This window comes from Bombyx mori, chromosome 18 (genome assembly GCF_030269925.1).
Source record: "Bombyx mori chromosome 18, ASM3026992v2".
NCBI classification, from domain to species: Eukaryota; Metazoa; Arthropoda; class Insecta; order Lepidoptera; family Bombycidae; genus Bombyx; species Bombyx mori.
In genome coordinates, this window is record NC_085124.1 from 8,187,218 (window position 1) to 8,211,909 (window position 24,692).

General features: G+C 35.0%; 1 protein-coding gene and 1 long non-coding RNA gene across 3 annotated transcripts in view; one reads left to right on the plus strand and one right to left on the minus strand.

Annotated features, from left to right (window-relative positions):
- The window catches only part of LOC101737257 (protein TIS11), a 30,179-nt gene extending 5,602 nt beyond the window's left edge, over nucleotides 1–24,577 (minus strand). Inside the window, exons 1-2 of one of the 2 annotated variants that reach the window (XM_004928216.5) lie at nucleotides 23,833–24,577; nucleotides 2,665–2,712 (exon numbers count right to left, since the gene is read on the minus strand). In XM_004928216.5, the coding sequence (XP_004928273.2) occupies nucleotides 2,665–2,712; nucleotides 23,833–23,895 (111 nt within the window). In that variant the 5' untranslated portion in view covers nucleotides 23,896–24,577. The remainder of the gene's footprint in view (nucleotides 1–2,664; nucleotides 2,713–23,832) is intronic. The other variant, XM_004928217.5, reaches the window with a different exon arrangement.
- LOC134200597 (uncharacterized) lies at nucleotides 1,219–20,975 on the plus strand. The gene is made up of 2 exons (XR_009975588.1): nucleotides 1,219–1,333; nucleotides 19,181–20,975. It is a non-coding gene; the product is annotated as an uncharacterized LOC134200597 (long non-coding RNA).
- Nucleotides 24,578–24,692: the final 115 nt, after the last annotated feature.

Genomic DNA, 24,692 nt, shown 5'->3' on the forward strand with positions numbered 1-24,692 from the left:
GACAATTGATACGGCGATGTTACTCAAACTCCTAATTGACTGTTAATTGCTTTTAATCAAATGCGTTCTATATTCGACAAGATTTTTAATGTGCATAATAGGTTTAACTATTAATAACATATTCGAGAAAAAGAAAAGAGTCGACCTGGGCAATTCGGAAACAAAAAAACAAGGAATAATGCTTTGTTTTTAACGTACTATCGTTATCCGTCTAGCAGCGGAGTTGCTTGTTTTATATAGTGAAAACTGTAGACCACAATAAAACACTACACTCCAATACAGAAAATAGATAACTTTAACATTGTATTCCTATTAAAATGATCATCAACTGGCTTAGAATACCATATATTATGGTCCGGTTCAATCAACTAAGAATTACATTCTACGTGCGAGAACAGACCGACATTACAAAAGTATTCGACAGATAACGATTGAATCACAAGCCGGGACATTGTCGTTGAGAGCGGTTTAAGGAATTAGTCCATTTCTCCGTGGAGTCAACAGAGGGAGGGTCTCGTCTCCGATTGATCCTATCATTTTTATTGAATGATTGCGCGAAAATGACCACAATAACATAGTCCCCCTCTCGGACCTGTCCAGAGTCAGTCAGTAATGATTTCGTTGTCATTAACCTTTCAAAGTTTACGGGTCGTCCCTTGATCCCGACAGATTTGTGTACACTAAGAAAGGAAGTAGGATGTTGTTAAATGATTATAGATTCTATACGGTAATTGGATAGTTTCGCTTGCATTATGTCCTGTCATCAAAAGTTTTATGTAAAAATTGTCGATTTTGACACGAGATTCTTATAGTCAAACGAGGCGAAACAGTAAACAAAGTGTAATATTTTCTTTATTTAGCGTCAGTGCTGCTGAAACGTTTGGAGTTATTTAAATGGGGAACGGTTGAATAATTGAACTATTAAAATAGAACACGAAACAAGTGCAGCAATGTTCTCCCGCAGAGCGATAACAATTTCCAACGTCGACAAAGCGATTCAAATAACAGACTCTACATTATCACATTTATAATGATTATTTTAATTTTGAATACGGTGGACACACGCCATGTTTTTTATTCTACACATCAAGACATGTCACGACGTTATGAATCTATAATAAAAACTATGAGTCATCTAGCAAATATAATACATATGTGGTATTAGTAAAATCGTAATATTAATGTAATAAACATTCAAAAGAGTTCACATGTAGTCTGTTAGATGAGTAAGACCGGACGCGTGGTGTACAACTCGCATGCAGATAACCGACGCGGCGTGATTGCAATGCGAGACCTCCCCGGCTATGGTATAAATGCCATCACATTTCAAACGGTATGTATTAAAATCCAACGAGTAAAACCTTTCGCTAATTCTAACAAAACAATGGACTCGTGTCCAATGAAGTAGGTGTAGTCAGCTATTATACAACGGAAATCACGTATGAACATTTACATGGTTAGTTTCGAGAATTTTACAAAATTATCTATTCATTCTCGTTTTCCAGATAAATAAATTCCGTTTTCAACATGAACAATATTTATTATGAGAAGTTCATTGGCATCGCTAAAGCATACAAGGTTGATGTATGTATGTAGTCTTTTCGTGCAAAATATATCGACGTGCAGGTGTTGCCATGTGATGAAAGGTCGTACGGTGTTTTTTTTTTTATTCCCCTTGTAGACAGATGAGCATACGGCCCACCTGATGGTGAGTGGTTACCGTCGCCCATGGACTTCAGCAATGCCAGGGACAGAGCCAAGCCGCTGCCTACCGCAAACATACACACATTCAACTTTTCGTTTATAACAAGTGGGCATTGCCACTCTCGATGTTATATTAGCTGTGTGCGAGCCATCTAGTCAAGATGGAGCGGCCGTAAACCGAATGTCAACAAAGGGCTTCGTTGGGCCCGGCTCTGTTTACCCCCGGCTGCTCAAAGCGAAAAAAGCACGTCTCCCGCTCTGCCCGCTTTTAGCACCTCCTTATTTATAGACGAAGCAGAACTCGGTTCCGAGTCAGATTTGCAGAAAACGACCAGGTAAACAATGTTGTTGACGAGCGCGGTCATGAGCGTAATGCCATGCCACATTACACACGAACCTCTCTTTTAAATACATGTCGATTTTGCATTTGTATTTTATGGTCACGTACACTACGTATTTCAGTGGTAACAATTCAAAATAATGTTCTTACGGAATATTCTGACGTTCTTGAATTAAGCGAGGAGTTATGAAGACGAACAACACGTCACGCACGAGTACAAATAATTATTGTTAGTGTCATTAGTACGGTTGTCCTCAGAGCGAGCGTCAAAGTGCAACAATTCCTTTGTCCGCGTAAATTTTATTGTTGCGTCACTACCGGGTTACACTTTCCCCGTGAATTACTATATAACGTGACTCGCAACAGGTAATTATGGGAAAATGTTCTCTGCAAAGAACGTCTTCAGTACTTCAATTCGTTGTTTAACGACGTAATGAAAATCTTTAGAACTAAGCGCAGTCTTATAATGTATTACCATAAAATACTTTATTTAAATACTATAGTGTGCATTAGTGACGAGCGTACTGAGGAATTATGAGTAAGAATAGATAAGAAATTTGGATGTTTATTAATCTATGAACATAATATTTAGTGTTTAAATCAGAATTAGTTAGACTTACGTTTGTTTCGACTTCATTTTGTAGCAAACACAACAGTTCGGGACTAACCTGTAAAAGGGAGAAACAAGTTTATTAAAAAAAGTACATAAGTGAATAAAATTTGGTATTAAGTCGTTTCGGAATTCATGCAATATAAACTCTGACAAAATATTAAATGGGTGCCATAATAACGTAATTCTTTAACAAGATACAAACGACATGAGCAGAATATTCACATTAAAAGTCTCGATAAATGAAAATTGAATATTTTCCAGTACCGCAAATCGATTAACAGTAAAATGTAAAACTTTATGCCTCGGTAGATCGCGTCTGTAACATGTTCCCGAGGCACAAAGTTGGTAGCTTAACCGGTATTCGTTGAAAGTGATAGCACTTCCTATAAGAAAGTAAATCGTAGACCACACCGTGCTGGCGGGCTACACGGAAAACTAGACAGATCAACTTGTATTTACGGTAGCTTTGCTCGTAAAAATTTTCAGAAATGCAAAAAGATAACACAAACAGCATTATTTACAATGTTGGTGAGATTTGCTCTGTAAAAGTATTCCCTTTCTAATTTTACAGCATTCGTGGGAAAAATTACACAAATAAAATTATAAAACAACTAGCCGTACTCGCCCGCTTCTCAAACTACTGAACATCGGTAGAAACCACTGTAGATTTATATATTAGTATAGATAAAAAAACTTATAAGAAAAATTAGTTCGAACAAAATATTGTGTTGAGTACATTTGACGAATGTCTTTGAAATATGAATAGTTTCGGTCGCACGTTTAGACTTTCATAGTAATAATGGCCATTTGTTCAAAGTATTAAAAACAATGCCAAACAGTAACCAGACAATTGATATTGCGGCACTGTCTTCCGCCGGCAACTGAGCAACGTGCACACTAGCACCGCCTTAATTAGCTACTGTAGTCATTAACATTTTGTTAATATAATTTACAGAGAGTACTGCATTTAAACTGGTATTTTCAAACAGTTTTTGAGACAATTTAGATAAAATAACAAAACTATTATTGAACACATTATTGAATTATTCAAATCATCGGACGAAACCATGGGATAGGTAGGTAAGTCTTTGCAAATTGGAAAATTCTGTTCTCGTTATTAATTGTGAACATTTAATTTCCTTAACTTGTCTTTCTTTGTCTTGTTAGGCGTGAATGAGTAGAGCCACTAAGAAAGATCACGTGGAGTATCAGTCGCCTTGTGGATAAGGCGCCCAGTATACTGAAACCAGTATTGCAACTATGCCGGGACTCAAATCCTCCGGCAGGTATATTTATTTCAATATAAATTCGTACCTACCCCCACAATGAAGCAACGGTATAGTCCCACAAATGTACTCGACATTGGTAGTCTTAACTTTTAGGCCAGAAATACTTCAATTTTAATATTTTCTTTTAAGAACAGATTCCAAATCAATCAAATACATACTTTCTCATTTTTAGGAATGTTCCATATTTAATTTCAAATATGGTAAATTTGTTTTGTGGTACACAATCCTAAGCCGAAAGTGACGTGATGCAGATATCGGACTCTTTAAATATTTTTTCCCTACCTATTCGCTGGTAGCCTTAGAGCCTATCCCAGCTACGCCCGAACGGGAATCTTGAATACTTATTCAAAGCCAACAACGCTCATTTAGAGTATTCCCAATCAGGTTGCAACGTGAGGCCTTTTACGTACTGTACTCTACTTGTATAACTTACTGCTAGCATGGATGACAATCCATTGTCTCCAATAAATTGAACCCCTTTGTGATATTGTGTATAATTTTGGTATTAGGATACATGCGTCCGGGTGTAGACAACTAGTGGTAGTCCTAATGTAATATAATGTTTGGAAGAGAACAAATCAAGGGTTGCCGTGGAGGTCACTTTTTGTTTTTTAATTATTTTTGATGGCTAGGCCAACTTCCAGCATCATGTGCTTAAAAAGGAAGATACTTTAGTTAATTTTGTTTACCCAATATTTCTTAATTTTATTGTATATATGGATATGCTGGTTTCGGATAGAACTAGTTCTCCAATATCTATATTTATTTTGGCACCCAGCGGTTGTGTTTACTCCGCGCAATTAACATGCAAGTTATACTGCATGTGGAAATTACAAACACAATAGTATTACGCCACCGATTTCAGACGCGGTGTCGCGATCTGTCGCCCGCAGTGTCAGTGGTTTGTAAGGAAACTATTAAATTATCTATAAATTGAACCCGGCAACAGGCGAAGGGTTACTTGCCGAATAGCTATTGTTTAATTTCAATGAAATTTACTTCATGCGTTTTTTAAATTTGTTTTGCATAATTCGATGTTTTGATGTGTGCGCTTAAAACGGTTCCAATTCATTGAACAATTGTATTGATTTCGACAGTTCTTTATAAGTTACTAACTATAAATTGAGCTAGCTATGAATTGTATATTTAGAATAACGACCATTTTTTACTCGTGAAAATATTTTCCAACTTATGCGACTCTTTTATTAACGAATAATGTGGAGTAATTTGGCCACGGTCACGTGGTTCGTATCCGAAGTTCCAAACAAAGGCGCCTCGGTTTCGTTCCAAGCTTAGAGCTCGAACAACGAAGCAATCGCATCCACTTGTGCTAATGAAACACTTCAATTGAATTGGGGACATTAATTCAGTCGTCGTATCAGGTCACTGTTCAGATAGAAAGATATTTTTAATTTTTTTTGCAATGCCCATAGAAAATTATTATTTGAATGCATACCTATTTCGAGTTAAATAAACAATGATGAACAAAATATATCATAAGTACAGCAAGGTTGTTAATATTCTTTCGATACTACATACTGTCAGATTACATAAAATTCTATTATTGATCATTGTAGATGGGACTAATTTACAAATAATGATCGAAGCCTCCACAGTCCACACCCACACGTAAAGACAAGCAACCAAAGTGCTAAGTGTAAGTAGGCGGTATAAGTGTTTGTTAAAATAAATGGACACACGAGCCCCCAGTCTATCTGATGTTAAGGGTTTAATCAGGAAACCAGTCCGCCATTTGAAATGTGGGTCGAAGTCTCAATTTCATTAGGGTGTCGACTACCTTACCTTTCCAACCGGATCGTTTTTCTTTTTTATATAAACACATGAGTAAGTCGCCAGGAGCCCACGAAATATTTCAATGCTTACTTAAGGTAAGTTTAGGATGCCTGCAATTTGTAATTAGTTGTTACAAAGACTATTATAAGTTAAATAAATCATTATAATTTTGTTTATGATCGTGATTAAAAACAAAGAAATCAGAATAGTAATTTAATTTGTTTTTATTATGATCATAGTGATGAATATGAATGAGTATAATAAGTTAGATGCAAAGTTAACAATTATAGATAATCTTTTGTCTGATTTATAAGAGGCAACGAGCAAGTTTGCCTTCGAGAAAACGCTTTGAAATACTTAGTTTTAACATATTCATAACGAATTATTACGGTTGGATATGCGGGATTATAAATTTAATGATGCTGGCATTAATATTGTTGACCGTGTAGACTACTATTGCTCAAACGACCATAAATTAATAAAGGTTCTTTTAAATGATTAAATCCTCTGTGTTAAATTTAAATGAATGATGAGCTGACGCCTTCACCTAACGGTGACCTAACCTTCACATGTTCTTATTGACACAGTAATCGGTATACTGTTAATGGATAAATTTATTTGAATTTGGTTTTTCATTTATTAAATTCATTACTTTTTTTTAAAATGCACCTTTTTAAATTTATTTCCTGATGTGTTTAATATGAAAGGATATATATATATTAATGTTTTGATAGATTCTGTTAATGACTTTTGTTAAGTTATCTATTTTTCGTTAAGTCATTTAATTATTAACCATTTAATGCCTGAAAAGCTTTGTTTTGGTTGTTAGTTGTTGGAAAAATTCGGATGCCACTCATTATACGTTGATGGTATTAGGTGATAAACTTATTAAAAGCTCAATCGAATTAATGCGTAACCAACACAAACAAATGTTTACTTTTGTATTGATTTTACTAGATGAATCCCACGATTCTACTCGAATTAAATTTAGGAGTTTTAAAATGGGCAAATGAGTTCACACCCGATACAAAAAGCGATAACCGAGGTTCAGAATAATACGAATTTAAATGAAATTAGAGTTTTTTTTGAGCTCGCAGCGTGGTAGCGACTTTAGCTATTTATTCTAAGCACAATCCCATTTTTATCTGTATCAGTTTGGCAGTTTTTTTAGTGATGCTCATATGAATTAATTTGCAAATAAATAACCAAACGAACTGATAAAAAAACCTATGATTTTCAATTATTTCACTTAAACACAAGATATTGTTTCTTTAATACTATTTTCAATTTCAATAGAAAACAATAAATACATTTTTTTGGATTCGGCCGACCACTGAGGCATCTCTAATCTCGAAAATAGGGTGCCGCGACCTTGAGGCAACAAAGAGTTCGCCGGCCAAATATTAATTAATTATTTATAACGTAACTCGTTTGGCCAGTCCGTGGCTCGCGTGTTGATTCTCCACTCACCATTAAGACCCGGTCAATAATGTTGATTGGACGTTGCACGATGTGTTTTATACTTATTGACGATTGGTGGCAGCCAAGCAGAGTGTGAAATTTGCCGTTCAAACTACAGCCATTTTCCTCCAAAATTCTCAGGAATTGCTTAGTCATGCAAAGATATTATGGTTATCTCATGTGTGACTCGACTTTTTGTAATAGATTGGTTTGAAGCTTCTGTTCCACATTTATTTTCAAATCCATAGGAAATTCGTCTAGGCATTTGAACATTAAAGAATTGATAAAAGTATATAAAAATATAGGCCACTTCTGCTAAATTATGCCATTCGTGAATCAATGTCAGTAAGACATTACGATGCTCACTACGGATCTACAGCTCAGTATACACGAGCGTGATGCACGCCACTGTTGGTTGGCGTTGTTTTTGCAATCACATGTAACCACCGTCACGCGACCTATTGATAATCTACATACATATATAGGTTGACAGAGGAGGTATACTGACAGAGCTCCATATAATTCTTCCTAATTCCAAATTCAATGGTGTATTCCTATTACAACGTTTGTTGAAATTGTGAAAATAATTGATCACATCTAGTAAATATCGGCAAAGAGGACGACTTTTATAATTAGAGGGGACATTTTATATGAGCCCGGAAATGTAACACCGAAGGTCGGAAACAGACAAGACGGCCTTGCCGACGGCTGTGCCACTTTCTCCGCTGCAGCACCGTAAAGCCCACGATGGTTATATACACACTACGAAACAATGGCTCGTTCCACGGGCTCAGTTACGCTGACGCATTCAATGGAACAACTGACATAATCATCCGAAATTACAGCGTTTCTATACGCAGATCGTACGAGGACAATTCGGATTACATTAGTGGTATCTTACAAGTCGGTTTTACACAAAAAACCTTGGTCTCCAACTGTGACGAGCCGTTCTCTTTGCGTTATTATGACCCACGCTCTGCTCTTTTGTAATTTTGATACGATTTATGTTAAGAATGTACCTTTTAACACAAATTAGATATTGTATCGAAATTGCGCCACAATGTTTTAATTTTCAAAGTTATTAAAAAAATATTGAACTATTGATTGAAATATTGATACTTAAATTAATTGGCACTTGGTTACATTACCTATTACAAATTGTTTGCAAGATTTTGACTAAACCTAAACCAAACCGAATGAATAATTTAAAGAACAATCTATAATTCCAAAGAAACCAATTAGAAAACGCTCAACGATTACAGTCTTCACAGATGACTATCATAATTTAGTTTAGTTTCGCAATCGTCGCGTATTAAGTGTGAAACTATTTGTAATCATTTAAGTCACGATTTACGTAAATATTTGTTGTGCTTAGTGGTCACCCAAATTGGTTTTGACGTACAAACGCTACTCCGTGGTTCTAATGGGTGAAATCTAAGGTCTTACTACGCAACGGTGGCGCGTTGCAAGCAAGTTTCGGCAAGTGTAAGTAGTGGCTTAGAGCGACTCTACGTGCCGAGGCAACCGCTGTTGTTAGGCAATGTTTTCACAATTCCTTGCTGAAATAGTGGATTAGCAAAATTGGCCACGCGGTAGATACGCCTACTCAGCTGCGAATTTACAACTTAAACATTTAACTATCTCATTAAATAATTGGAAATGAAAATTATTTAACTGTGATTATCCAACGGTTTAACTGTGTGAGATTGATTGGTAATAAACGTTGTAACCTTGTAACTGGTAACAATGTTGTTACCAATCAATCCCAAAGTGCTCTTAACCGACACTTCATATAAGTAGACTGCGGCATTCAGGAATTCATGTCAAAAAAATATTTAAGAGCTACTGAATTGGTGGTTCTGCGTTAATATGCTAAGAAAATTGACACATTTACCTTATGTACCTTAACATATAAAAAAGAGCTCCATATATTTTTAACTTTAAATAAATTCACGCTAAACACATATCATCCGCCGTTGAATCGAAGTTAACGTTACTAATTACTTCCCACAAGAAAGTGGTTAAAACTTACCTGCAACAAATGGAAGAGACATCTTATTACTAAGCTGTCAGCTTAGTAATAAGAGCCAGGATGCATCCGATTGGAGGACCGCTCGTGGAAGTTATTTGGCGGATAAAATAATATAAATTTATACCTAGATGTTTTATGGTTTCAATTAGACGTTTAATGAGAGTAATTTTAATAAAGTGCGTTTGTTATTGAATTTAATTAATAATAAATTGATTAACTTCTGAACAGTTCCAAAATCAAGAGTAACAAAATATAGGAGACATGCACTTATGCAAAATTGAGACTTCTTTTCGTATACGTAACGAAATATAGAAAAACATATATATTAGCTCGTTAAAAACGAAGTCGTCGTCTTTGGTCTGTTCGTGGAGTAGGTGTGAGCGAGTGGCTGACCTTCACAGGAGGAGCAGGCGAATGTGCTCGTCTACACCGCTCAGCCCGTTTACAACTTTAAATTATTAATCCTTTTTTTAAATATTAAAACTTAAATAACGAATACAATAATTTAGACCTTGAACATAATCATATCATTGTATGGTATGAAATAAATACCGGATTACTTTGTGTTTGAAATTAAATTTTAAGCGCATGTAGGTACCCTATTAAATAATGTTTCTTATTACTAAGGCGTGTATAACATCGATTGTCTCAACGGAAATGGGCATTATAATGTGGAGAACACATTGTGCGAAAAAATTTGCAAGCGGCTCATCGCTGTTCATCTATCTAATTACTTGTTAATACGTCTTCATCGCAACAGATGTGCTACATCCGCTCTTAATTTTTTCGCATAATAGCCGTGTCATCTTCGTAACCTATTGTGCGTCGCGCATTGAAAACAAATAAATAAAACAAAAAAACGTTAAATTATTCGATATCGACTACGCTGTTACTTTACTAAAAATAAAACTAAAACACTACAGCCTAACGAGAGGCGGCTCCGTTTGAAAACAGAAGGTTTTAAATTGTTGTACGGTGAGCGGAGATTATATTATGATAGGGATTTAGTGGGAGTCGGGCGGCGTGGTATTACAAATAAAATCAGAATAGTGAACAACCGGCCGATCGCGTCTAGTTTCACTTTCGTTGAAGGAATATGCGGGTCAACGCAGTGCATCGATGCACTCGCGTTGCCCCCGCTTCCTCGACCTCGACTCGGGTTCACACATACCGTATTCACAATTATAATGCTGCCTGTCATAATGCATATTTTTAACTAGCAGCCCGCTCCGGCTCCGCTCGGTTCTTTAACAAAAATTTCAACGATATTTGACGTTGTTTTATTTTTTTAAATAAAATAACACTTATTGCGGCATAACTATAATAGTTAGACATATGCTGTCGCGACACTTTTTGTAAATAATAATGTGTTCTACAAGGTCGTAGTATATTATTTTATTCTACGATTAATCGTTTTCGCAGGGCACGCGATGTAAAGAATGTTTTAGGTAAATTTTTTTATACCTTGGGTTACACTATTGGAGTTTTAGTAAGGATCCCTAATTTTTTTCAAAAAAGATTATAGCCTATGTCACTCGGGAATAGTGTAGCTTCCAAATAGTAAAAGAATTTTTCAAATCGGTAAGCTGTTTCGGAGCCTATTCAATACAAACAGACAAACAAATCTTTCCTCTTTATAATATTAGTATTATTTTTAATTGTACAGTATTTATTTTTCGTTAGACCATTTTCTTTCGTAAACACGCAATTCACTGAAGTACTTCATTAATTCATCCGTAGCTTTCAGTTTACCAACTCCGATTGTGTGACCTCTCTTATTTTAAAATGTAAACAATTCGTTAATTATCAAAGAGAACGTTTTGAAACTAAAGCATTTGCCAAACATTTGGCGCAATTCAAAGAAAAGCGGTCCTCGAGAAGCGGATACGACAATTTAAACGGTTATTTTTTTTACATTTGACGCCAAGATATCGTAAATAAAACAAGATGACGTAGGGCACTTCAAGTTGAACAAACTGTCGTAAAACGAGATCATTTGAGGAAACGCTATCATCGATTGGTCGGAGATCATGACCTTTGAGTCTGCTATCTGTGTACTACTTTTGAATAGCTTATCGAATTTGCGTCACAGTAGTCTTTTAAGCTGACCAGTCTTGTAAATACATATACCTACAGTTGGCTGATAACTTTTAAAATCACATCACACGATTATTTTCTGCTATGATGTGTGTTCTTTAAATGACGTCATCCAATACGGTTGAACAGTTCAAATATATTGCATTATATTTACTAACAGACTGAAAATTAGTTGCGGTCTAAATCTAGTTTTGTCATCACAGTTAGTTATGTCAGCTTATGGGATTCACTGTAGCCAATCATATGAAAATAAAAAGTCAAGGTTATTATCAATAATTCAATTTTTGTTCATACATTTACTCCAAGAAATATATTCGTGTTAATGAAAATCCTGAGAGGGGTAAACATTTTTAAAAATAAAATCATTGTATATTTTTCTTAAGTTCCTTATCCTATTAAGAGATTTTCTACTCTTTATTTTCTTTTGAGATATCAATTTGCATAATTAGCGTTGGGACAAGAGTATGAACCGAAAACGTCTTTAACAGAAAAATACCTGGTTTTTTTTAAATAAAATTTTGACTTGTAGTGCAGTAATGGAAAGTCGTAATTACGTAAAACATGTTAAGTTCGTTATCGCGTCCGTTTTCCGTGGGCGAGACCATCGGAGCATGGCTTTTCACGTCATGGCATAGACCACCCCACTTGTTACGGTGATGACTCCAATGGTGCAGAGGGTCCATAACATATAAGTCACGAGTTTAATAATAACATAACCTGTTACTGTAATTAGGCGATTATATTTAATCTCTCGATAATAATAAAAAAAAAGCATTTTTCGTTCTGTATTTTAAAAAAATAATGTAACCAGGAATGAATACGAAACTTCTTTTTTAATAACTGGATCATATTATTGCTTTGATAAACCACGATTAATTGTATTGGCGACATTAAAATATTTCCACCAGACTCGTTAATGGTGATGTTCAGTGAGGAATATACACTTCACGGACCCTTAGGCACGCAGGTACGTTCCGCTTATGCCCACCGATGCAACGCGTACCTTTCGATAATGAAATAGATTTCAGTTGAAGTTCCACCTGTATACAGTGTATACACGACTTGTTATTATAACAATGCGTGTCAGACCTTCGACTGAATTTAAGATTATACTATAATACTTAATATTATACTATTCTTAACAAATACACGATTGTAATGTTATTTTATAATGTTACATTTGCATTTTATCATCCTGTTGTGTATCATTAAACACACTGATAAGCGACCACAAGCGCAAACATTTTCTACGAAAATGGAGATGAATTTCAACTATATTTGAATAAAAAAGGAAGAATCGTTATCTCCAAACCAACCGGTAGTGATATATAACGATAATTGAACCAACGGATATTCTCTCAGTGGGTCGCGATTTCGATCCGATGGTAGATTCAGCGAAGCACTACTCTTGCTAAGGCAGATGTTAGCAAAGTCTGTCAGGCTGAACCCCATGAGCTCGCTTACGGCATTCGGTAAAGCTAAGTATAGCCCCTTGAACAATATAGACCACACAATTGGGTTTTTTTCTATAAACCTATGTGTTAGGAAGCCAGACAAGAAACACGGCACTGCTGACAGCAGTATCAATTATTTCATAAGTTTAGAAGTTTCCAAGTCGAACCAACCACTACACCACAATACTATTTTAAAAGAGTACGTAAGCATCGGTAAATATTATTACATATAATTATAATTTTTTTACATTCCGAATTTACTCACAACAATTAAATCTAACTAAAAAAAGAATGGTGTGCAGAAAACCGAAAATTTTCAAAATCTACTACACACATTAACACAAAATCGATAAGTATTTTTTTTATATAAAATATCTGGTTTCCAACTCAATATTTAGTCATACAGCTATAATATCTATAGATTACACAAAACTTCAAAGCAAAATTATTAAATACGTATACTTTAGAATAAAAACAATCAATTGCGTGCAAGTGTATGATTGATAGTCACGGTTGAATAGGTTACAATTATTGAATAATATAGTGCCTGCGTCTATGCCGCTACCATCGATGTCTATCTCATTCCTTCAACGTGCACTAAACAGCGTTACGTAATTACCTGCCGTCATAGTTTTATGATGTTTTTTACTTCGGTCAATGAATCGGGAAATGCTTCTTTGAAAAACATAGGTATGTAATTCTAAAACGAGCAGCTTATTCAACATCCTTTGATTAGTTGAGACTAATTGTGTTATAATTGTATTTTATTATTTGAAACGTTGGAAAATTACTCAATTTCGAATTTATTTTTATGGCAAACTCATTGTTCCACATTTCTTGACACCAGAATAGATCGGTTCTAACTTTGCTAAAGTTTGTTTTAGAACAAATGTCTGTATATTTCTTGTTCCTTTTGTCAGTGGGACAGCTCTTTTTCCTACCTAAGCTGATCGTCTAGAGAGACCATATCAGCGTCACCGGGCTAGTAGGTGAGCTCACGGGGTTCAAACCTGATGATGTTGCTAACACGAACCCTAGCAAGAGCTGTGCATCTCAGAATCTACCACCGGATCGGAAACGCGACTCACTGAGAAGATCCGGCGAGAAACTCAGTGGGCTGTGGGACAACCATAACATAATACAGTTCAGATTGGCTCTGATGTCTCAATTTGAACGCCGACCTACACGTAACGTATCTATGATGTCTATGTCTACGTTCTCCGCTAATCACTTTAACCTTATTCTTATTCAACCTAATAATGAAGAGAATTATATGTGATAAAACCAACACGTTAACAACACACAAAGCTAGTCTCATAAGTCACATTCGTTGACGTCACATTTCCAGTCATATTCCCTAACCGGAGAAAACTGGCCTCTGAACTATTGACCCGGCATGTGCAACTCCTAGTATTTTAGATTTAGACTTTAGTATTATGCAATATCGCGGCAGATTTCTTGATACATTTTAACAATACTTTGAAAAACATCATTATACACCTTATAAATATTTATATGGTTTGGTTTATTATAACAAAGGAAAGAATACCAGGTTGTGTGACAAAGTTTTGTTTACGGTCTATACCTAATTATCGATGTATGCTGTAACGTCGTGTGACGCAGACTATTTAACTTAGGAGGATTCCATAAATTTGCATAAACGTAGTGTAAACTAATTAGTTTATTAATGAATATATCTTCATAGAGGATCGACAAAGGGCCTGTAGTCAAAACATGGGCATCACAATGACATTAAGCGTTTACGTGATATTAAAATTTCGCAAGACAGGTAGTGGCATCGGAATCAATGGTTTCGAAAAAGGCCACGATGGATGCCACCATGTGACATGGGTTATGTAAACGTTAGATCGACACTGACCTACCGACAACGGACAATGCGCTACTTTCCTTTCAATATTGACACACAATCTATAAGTATACGTCCACTATCTCTCAACTTAGCTACGTGAGCAACGGCACAACATAGACTGTAAAATCACCACGCTAAATGGATATGGCGATCGTCGGTTTCATAAAAAAAACTATCGATTGAGACACTTAACATACTCTCAATGGAAGATTTAAATTTGAAGAAATCTGCAAAATATTAAATTTTTACCGGATAATTAATTACTCGATACCACTTTAAAATCACAGTCATATTATTAATTTAATAATCAAAGTATTCAAGAGAGTAAAAACGTTTGTACCCAAATTATTGTCAAAATATACCTTGTCCATTAATTACGCTCGAAGTTTTTATTGTTGTGGTACGTTAAACCAGTTTGATCCGTGGGTGGTTGGTTGTCTGCTATTACGAAATATTACACAGTAAATTAATGAGACGTGACAAAGCTCACAAGTAAGTATCTCTTGTCTATTATTTACGTGCAACAATATCTATTTTATTCAGTTGTCCATAAAAATTTTGTAGAATCGTTTTCCTTTGCTTAATTGTTTTGGCTTCTTTGATGATTCATTCAATTTATAATACTTTCTAGCAAACCATGACTTTTTTCCTTTGTCGTATCACTCTTGTCAGAGCGGTTGTGGTCGACATTCAGTATCATTGCTGTGGCCAGACGTTATGCGCCCCACGAGCAATCTTTGATGACTTACTTTAGTTTAAATATTTAATCATCATCATCATCATCAGCCCAAAGTCGTCCACTGCTGGACAAAGGCCTCTCCTAATCCACACACAAATATTTCAACGACTTATTTATTACTAAATATTTAAATTGACTGCATGACTAAACAAATGGCGAGGACAGTAGAACCCGGACACATACATTAGTTGCTTACAACACACAACAATACAATACATAGCGTATACACGTCTATCGGGTCGTATGACACACGAGACATCCGTGAGGTCGTCTGATAGCAAAAATTGCGCAGTAAATTTTCAAATTATAATTATTACTCGCGTTTGTTATTATTTAAGGAAAAATGATCATTACGAAAACATGTTTATAATAAATTATTTTTTTAAACGAAAACATAGCTTTATTGTAATTTAACTAAAATTTGCTTTATTATTATGCCTGAAACGTTATTGCATCCTTCAGCTATTATATTTCTGCACAATATCATTAGAGTTTTAAAGGACTTTAAGCATCCGTACCTACCTAATGAGTAAGACGTCCGATGTATTCGCTTCATGTGCCGCGAGAATGTAGTGGATGTAGGAATAAAATCTTGTAAATAGGTATACAATTATGCTTTTCAAAAACTCAAAATCGCTTAAGTCGCGTACTCGTGGTAGGTCAGGCCTGTGATGTTTCTACCATGAAGCACGAAGCACGCCTTGCATTATAAAGAATAGGGCAACCCTTGTTATTACAACACAATTGAAAATTTGATATCATGCTTTTGATATCATAAAGTGGGTGACAGAGTTCACTTGTTAGGTTTCAAATAATAACACCCCTGCCCGTGTCTACCAATGTATGTACATATATAAAATTATCGAAAACAAATCAACTGTTAAAATATCGAGTAGGTACATAACTCTTTGCATTAAGGTCAACACTAGTATCGAATTTGCTTTTTTAGCAGTAAAAGGCTCTTCGGTTAAAATAATCGCACAAATGTCATTCTTATGCAATTGTAATATGAACCTCCTCTCGTATGGAACTTATCCACAATCGGTTTAACATTATGTGGGCAGGGAGCTCGCTACCCAAATACGCTATTAGAAATGATTATTTAATCTCGCCATAATTTGTTATTCTGGTCGGACAAATATCGTATCGTATACTTCAATTTAAAAATAATAACTCACTTGATTACACGTGAGCGTTAACTTCGAATAAATGTGACATTAAGTAGAGAGAGACAAAAGCGACAATACGACTCCATTGAAAAAATTCAATAGCGCATTTCCTGTATGCGAACGCTTAAGACATTGGGGCATGCGCGGATTATAATCACTATGTAATATATACCTAACTCCGCGTTTGTGCAACAGCTTATGCAAACTGCAACCTCGTAGTTCGTACGCAATGTATGCTTGTCGATTAGGTCGTTGCCGAGTTTCTCTCAGCCTTTATCAAGGCGAATCTTCGAGCGCTGAATACAGAATTAGTTCATTTCGGTGTTATTATGATAAAATAAAATGCATTTCGATTTACAAATACACTATCGTTTTTCGACAACGTTGGCTCATATTTAAAATCGTTCCAAAAGCGTAAATATTTGCGAAAGGCAATTGGTGCAAGAAATGCAATTGTGAAATAGTTAAAAGTGAATGTTGTACAGACAGATCGATGAGCATTGAAACGCGTAAAGTATTAGTATGCTGTATTATATCGAGGGGTGAAAGGCTGTTTAGTTTAAGCGACATATGTATATAGCAACTTTACAGGAGAACCATATATAAAGTTTAAAAGTTAAGAAAAAATATAATAACAAAAAAAACTTCTTCAGCTATTTGCAGAATGCAGTAAACTTAATTGAAGTTCAATTCAAAACATGGAATTGTTTATGATAATACCAAATAAAACGGACCTTTAATTACAAAGGTAAATGTCGCTAAAACCAAATGGCCTTTCACTCCTCGATATGTTAATAAACTTAATGGTTGAATAAATATAATTTTTAAGTTTAGTTTAGTTCCGATTAAGCCTGGTTGCAAACAAAGATCAGGTTTTTAGATTAGACTCGCCTTTTCGGATATCCTATGCACAAACATAACAAATGTTCCTCATAAGCACGTGTTCAATTTCTTTCAGTCTCGAAAATAGTTTACAACTACTCTTCTGGATTACGAGTATTCGTAGACAATACATAGTTTCTTTAATATAGTCCCGTTTCGTCAATTGACAATTGAATAAAATTAAAAAAAAAAAACAAGTCCGACTTCGTAGTAGGTAGGCGTGGCGCTAATCGTCGTCTTAACCGGAACGCCGAATGTTGTTTTGATATTGCGCAACGTAATGTTGTGTGGTTCTTTATGAAGAATTATGTAAAGCGGTGGATCGCATCGAGCACAAGTAGGTAAGCGAGCGGCGAAGTTGTCGGCGTTGTGGTAATGGTAAAAGTGTTACGCCGTGTGCTCGATTCCACAAGCAGTGAGTTTGCTCGTGACGCAACAAGCTCGGCGAATGTGTGCCAAAAGTGCAACCAAACCTTTAGTTTTTTTGTTAAACATGTGTTGTATACAAACTTAATGTCGGTTGTTATATAACTTGAAATAAGAAATAACATCCAGGTCAGATGAAAACAAAAGCGGTAATCAAAATTAGAGCAATAGGAACAGATATTTGTCACGGTGTGTGTGTCTTCTAAGCCTAGGATCTGCCATGATAATAATAAAGTATAGGATGTTTGCAAGGAATCTCCAATATTCTGATGTAATTGAGATCGTCTTCATCTAACTATCAAACTAATTTTCAGTGAAAATTATCAAAATTACAGAAATTGTCTAAGCGATGCAGCAAATTCATTTATTATTATTGTACGGATAACACGTTAAATAACCACATTGTTTTTTTTTTAGAAAAACATTAATATTGTCTGTTATCAGCCGACGTGATAAGATAGTGTACAGTACCCTTTTGTTTATGCACTGCACTCCAACATAAGACCTTAGATAATGCATTATCTATACAAGTACAGTAACTATGTATGTATTACCGTTTATTTGCTTACTCACTCCTACGTCTTGTGCGTTATCCAGTTTATTTATTTGTAAACAAATATGTTTCATTTGTGACCAACGACATTTCAATTTATTTGATTAATTAGTCTTTCAAAGCCATCTTTGTTTATTAAGAGGCCTCTGTAAATCCTATCAAGGTAAGGTCAATCAACTTCGATATAATACTTATTTTTCATTAAACGAAATTAAAAGAGTAACACAAAAGGTTACATCTATAGAACGTTAAGGTCCCAATTTAATTTTAGTTTAGATTTCAAATTATACTCATTACATTACAGAAAGAGTACTTAGTGAGAGTAATTATGGAAATTGAAAACGATTTGTTTATTGGGTGTATTACAAAATTGCCAAATAATTTTATACTTCAATGATGATTATAAGAACGTTGGATCAAATTATTTTATACTTCAATGATGATTATAAGAAGGTTTGATCAATTATAATTGATGCTCATTAAATATGTGTTTTACACTCTAAATTTTGTACATTAAGTAAAGGACGTAGGTACCGCGAAATCGGTCAACATCGTAATCACCCAGATAATATTGTCGGACATTACGCCCTGTACTTACTTCGATCATATCTACAAATATCATCAGACAATGGAAATGATTAAATTTAATTATGATCTTGCCTAATCTTTCGTTACGAAACCGTATTTTTTTAATAATCGAATTATATTTTGTGGTGTTGTAACCTACACTAAAATCGATTTTTATTATTATTTCCAGAACGTGTCTCGAATGTATCATCACTGGACTGTGTGCAACCATCGTGGGCGTATTCTACAATGCCATTTCGACTGGCAGTAAACCCATCAATTTATGCTATCGAAATCATTAGCGATGAACTGCGAATTCAACAAAGATCAATCGTGTCAATATGAATTAGCGTTGTTAAATGTCATAATCATACCATACACATATTTTGTGTTTAATTAGAAGAAACAAAGAATCTGTATGAATTGCACAATTTTAGCTTTATAGGTCCTGTTTCATCTGGGCGTTAATAAATCTGAATGTCAAAACACGTAAATTAAGTGTATAGATAGACCATTTATTAAATTGTACAAATTTATTGAAATATTTACATTAAGGAGTGGGTGGCATGGCGAGGCTGTCGCTGCCACAACGCCTTTGTGTGAAACCTCCGTTATTGTGTCAAATCGATTTCTAGTGTTTATAATACGAGCTTCGCAGTACTGTGGCATCTTCGCATTGAGCAACCGAATGTTCAAGGCGAGCTACATATTAAAAATTTAAACAATATTTACGCATGTTTCGACACCGACACCTTGGCGCGAACTGACCACATCAGAGTGTGTAGTAAATCCGAATGTGATCGTCGTTCCGAGGCCGTTTCGCATTAAAGGAACAAAGGGTTGACTCACGTCCGGACTATAGTCGTCGGAGAAAGGAGACGGGTTAAAAATAGAACATGGCGTTTAAGAGTCCAGTGGTCGCTTGCGACTGCCATTAACGCTTTCGTATTGTTTATTAGTATAGTTTGAAAATCAAAAAAGTTTCAAAATCCGAAAGTTACTTTTTGTTTTTCTTCGATTTACTTTATAAGTTATTAATTTATTAGGTAAATGAAGTGAAATCAATTTAATTAATACGATAAGGATTATAATAGTACCGCTGGGAAGGAAATTGATAACGACATAAATCACATTATGTATTGCAATGCAATTCAACAGTAAGATCGACTTACTCAGTTGTACGCCGGATCTTTTCAGTGGGTCGCGATTCCGATCCGGCGGAGAATTCAGGCAAAGCACTTCTCTTGCTAGGCCTAGTGTTAGCAATTAAGGTTGAGCCCGTGAGCTCATCTACCAGTCCGGTTAGTTAGGTAGAGAAAAAAATAGATCGATAAATATAATAATATTAATAATAACTTCGCACAAACAACCGTACCAGCCAGCAACTATACTCTGACGGGCATTGTTTGCGCTGCACTTAAAGGTTTCCGCAACGTCTGGTTAGGAAACCACCACGACAGCTGAGGACGACGCCAAAACAGGCTCTTTGAGAAACCTTTCCAGTTTAGATTACGAAAACAGTGGAAAGCTTGTACTACAAATTTGCATGAATCTATGCACAGATAATTCTATTAGAATTGAATCTTATTAATACAATAAATAAAGAACTCCATGAATTAAAGAAAACTAAAGTGCTTTACGTTCTATATTATTGTAAAATATTCCAACTTAATTCCCTAATTTTAAAATTTATTTCAGTACAGAGAACGTATATATAATTTTAAAGACTATATATAAATGTTGATATTATGATGTCAGAACGTCTTAGCTTTATAACAGGCTGGTATAACAATCAGTCTTTTATCAGAACACGTGGTGTGCTAATCGAATCGCATGACACTTTCCAGTTCTAGAGTAAACTTTACAATCATTTTTAAGTCTAACTGAATTTATTCAATTACTATATTTTCAGGAGAATAAGGTCCGGGAAAAACCCAGAAAACTTGGCCTCAAAAAAAAAGGTTAAATATATTTACTTGCGGACACGTTGCACGTTTTTCAATAAGACAAGACGTATGTATCCCTATTTTAAACTTACAACCGAAACTTCCAGAACACAAAGACTACAGTGAACAAAGAATCCCTTTATTCGGGTCTAACAGGGGTGGAAAAAATAATGGCAAGCGGTTGTATTTGTAAATTCCCTACAGGTAGACAGACGGTTGTAGGTGTATGTATTCATCGAGTCGGTGTAAAGTGGTTTTTGTCAACGGAGCAATATTTTTCAATATGCACCTTTCGAAATTCCCACTGCGATTTGCATCGTTATACGGGGCAATAACAACAAAACGATATCCAATATCAAATTTCAAATTTAGGTAACTAACTAGATGTTACATGAATTCATAAACAAAATAATTTATTATATCCCTATACTGAAAGTTTTGCGGACTATTTATTTTATTTTTAGATTCTTAAAACTTAATTTTTTCTAGTTTTATTCTACACACTACTAGTTTGTATCGTGAAATTACACTAGCACAACATTTTTGTAAAAATTATGACAAAATACTGATCAGGAAATTATACTTTATATACTAACAATGCCCTTATTACCAGTTTTACATAAATATCTATGTATAGTTTTACATAAAGACAACCCCATAAAAAATAACAACCCCGAACAAGTGAATTTTACGCAAAGTAAAAGATCACAAAAAATAAGCAGGTAGTCTTTGAGTAGGGCGAACCATTTATAACTATATGTTAGAACCAATAAAACCGGTTTTAGTTTATCTCTTTAAAACGATACCAAATTTTTATTAGACGACTTTCAACTTTAAGTCTTTGAGTTACAAACGTTTATTTTTTTCTTTTAAATACTTCGCCTCTCTTTTACACCCCTGCAGAGATTTGAAAAGGACCAGACATTTTAAATACCCAAATATTATTTATCTACTTCAAGCGGTTTGTATTCATTTATTATTATTTCAATCCTAGGTTGTGGTGGATGTATTTCGATTTTATTCTTTGATATTTAATAATTCTAAGAGACTGATTTTACTAGTTTTAAAACTTCAAAATCAAAAAATAAATTTATTTATCAATATTTTCAAAATTATTTATCGGACTGTTCACATTTACAATATAAAGATTATGTGAACTAGGTATGTACGCGTTCTTATTTCTTTCTTATTCGCGTTTGCAATTAAAAACATTAAAGGCATTTCATTTATTTAGGGCTTCAAATTAAAACATCCAAGATCGATATTTTGATTATTTTGATGTTTGTTTTTTTTATTTTTATTGCTTTGATGGGTGTACGAGCTCACAGCCCACCTGGTGTTAAGTGGTTACTGGAGCCCATAGACATCTACGACGTAAATGCGCCACCCGCCTTGAGATATAAGTTCTAAGATCTCAGTAGAGTTACGACGGCTGCCCCACCCTGCAAACCGAAACGCATTACTGCTTCACGGTTGAAATAGGCAGGGTGGTGGTACCTACCCGTGCGGACTCAGAAGAGGTCCTACCGCCAGTAAAAATAAATAATTATTTTCCGAAGTATATACCTTCTTATATTAAGTATTGTATCTGTCATATATTATTAAGTAAGTAAATGTGTTGTTCTGTGCACATTTTTTTATAACTTTGTTATTCACATAAATTGCTGCAGTCGATTGTTTGTTCATTTAGAATGACCTATGCCTAATTGAATAGTAATTTCCAAAAGTCATCATTTGACTAATACAAATTTTTACATTCTAAGACTGAGTCTCGTCTTGCAACTTATGTGGCATGACGCAAGTTCAAACATGTCAGGGCAACTGGTTTTACTTTGGTGTTTCTTATTTTTCGAATGGAATCATAAAAATAACGTTGCATTAGCGTAATTTTTTTAAAGATTCAAGAGGAATAAATCTGATGGAAATATGTCCGGTTCAACCAATACTACACAATTCAACTTTATTTTATTAATTATTATATATTTTCTTGAAGGTAGTGCGATATTTTTGCACTAGACGTTCCATTTTAAAACTGAAAACAGTACCCTCTTTTAAGCTTTTTACGCTAAAGGTACGAAATATTTGTATTTAACGATTCTTTTGATTGTGATGACCAATTCAAAAAATAAGGCACCATTGGCTAGATACCATTGCCATTTGATACCATTGAGATAGAAATGCAAGAATTACATACGACTTTTTAAATTAATAATCGTGCTACCGAATTTCTATGTGTTTAGAAGGAAAACCTTAAATATTACTTATAAATTATTCTTAGCAATTTTGAATGAATGCCTTTAAACCAAAAATATTTGTGTGTGTGTGTGTGTGTTTGTACACTGCGTATCTTCTTAATACCTAACTTTCTTCTGAATCAGATAATAAGGCAGACGCATTTTAATAATTTCTATATTAAAATACTTGGTAATAATCGCCCTACTCTTAATGATGGCTATTGAGTGCTTTAGAATACTGTTAATTTCATTACAATTTGAAGAAATGAAAATTGCTGTTTCATTAGAGTTGCACCTTCAAAGATAAACTGAGATTATTGCTATCTAATGGGTACGGGTGTAGAGAATTGTGGATGTAGGTACCTACATCATATTATTATCTAAGATGGTCGATTGAAATTTTAAGACACAATATAAACCTAGGTGAGCGGAGAAATATACGAATCACCGCGAATATTAATGAGCAATAAGGCAAATAAACATTGTAGGAATCAACCCCACCACAAACATTACAAGACTACCTACTCGCGATTGCTGATTGAAAATCAGTGCTGCTCAGTTATAAAATAATAGAACATCATCACATTCACAATGAGAATATTTATCGTCATCCACAATGTGTAAGCTAGACGGTATTTAGGTAATAAATGATTCAAACTTACCTTCAAGAACAGATCACCAAAGTCATGCAGGGCAGACTGATGCATTATGGCTGTAGACATCATGTATGCAAAACGAACTCGACACTTAATCCAGATTTTATTCTTATTTCTTGATGTTTCTTTGGAAACTGATCCACTGTAGCACGAATATATAAGGTCGACGAACTCACTGTGAATTTTAGGTTAGCTGATGAAAAGTTCACGAAGACTTTTGAAGATGTTTCCAAAATCCTTGCGATTTTATAGTTCAATTACTGAGGTCGTTGCTTTTTTGTTTATCGTTCGGTGATCAGTTTGTTTCCGAACTAGTTGGCCAAGAGGCGATTTTGTTCCCCCTCCAGATTTAAGCCAAAACAGTAATTTTGAACACAATTTCGCTATCGCAGCGAAAATGTACAAAACAGTCCTTTGTTTCGAAAAGTTTTTTACAACCTTTTTTTCGCGTCTATACGGAAACACAAATTTTGGTCAAATTCTGCGCGAACTGCGTCAAAGTTAACTTCTACAATACAAACTTTTTTGTAGTTATCGACTTTATACTCCAAAAAGTTTTTATTCTAGTTGTATAAATCGTAAAATTTCAATAATAAATCGCAGCGTCAACGTCCGCGCAAAACGCACCACACGTACATTCCGTATCACGCTTGCTCGCGCACTGATCTTGTTGTAGTGTGGCACCTCGCCTTCGCCCGTTTCATCGTCGTGCTGCGGTTGGCGCGGCAGCGGGCGGGTGAATTTTGTTTTCAAATCAAACAGCGCGATCACGTTTTGGAACGAGATTCGTTTACCGCTCGGGTGCGTTCGGCCATTTTCGGACCCTGTTAAATTCCATATCTAAACACTAACAAATTTTGATTACA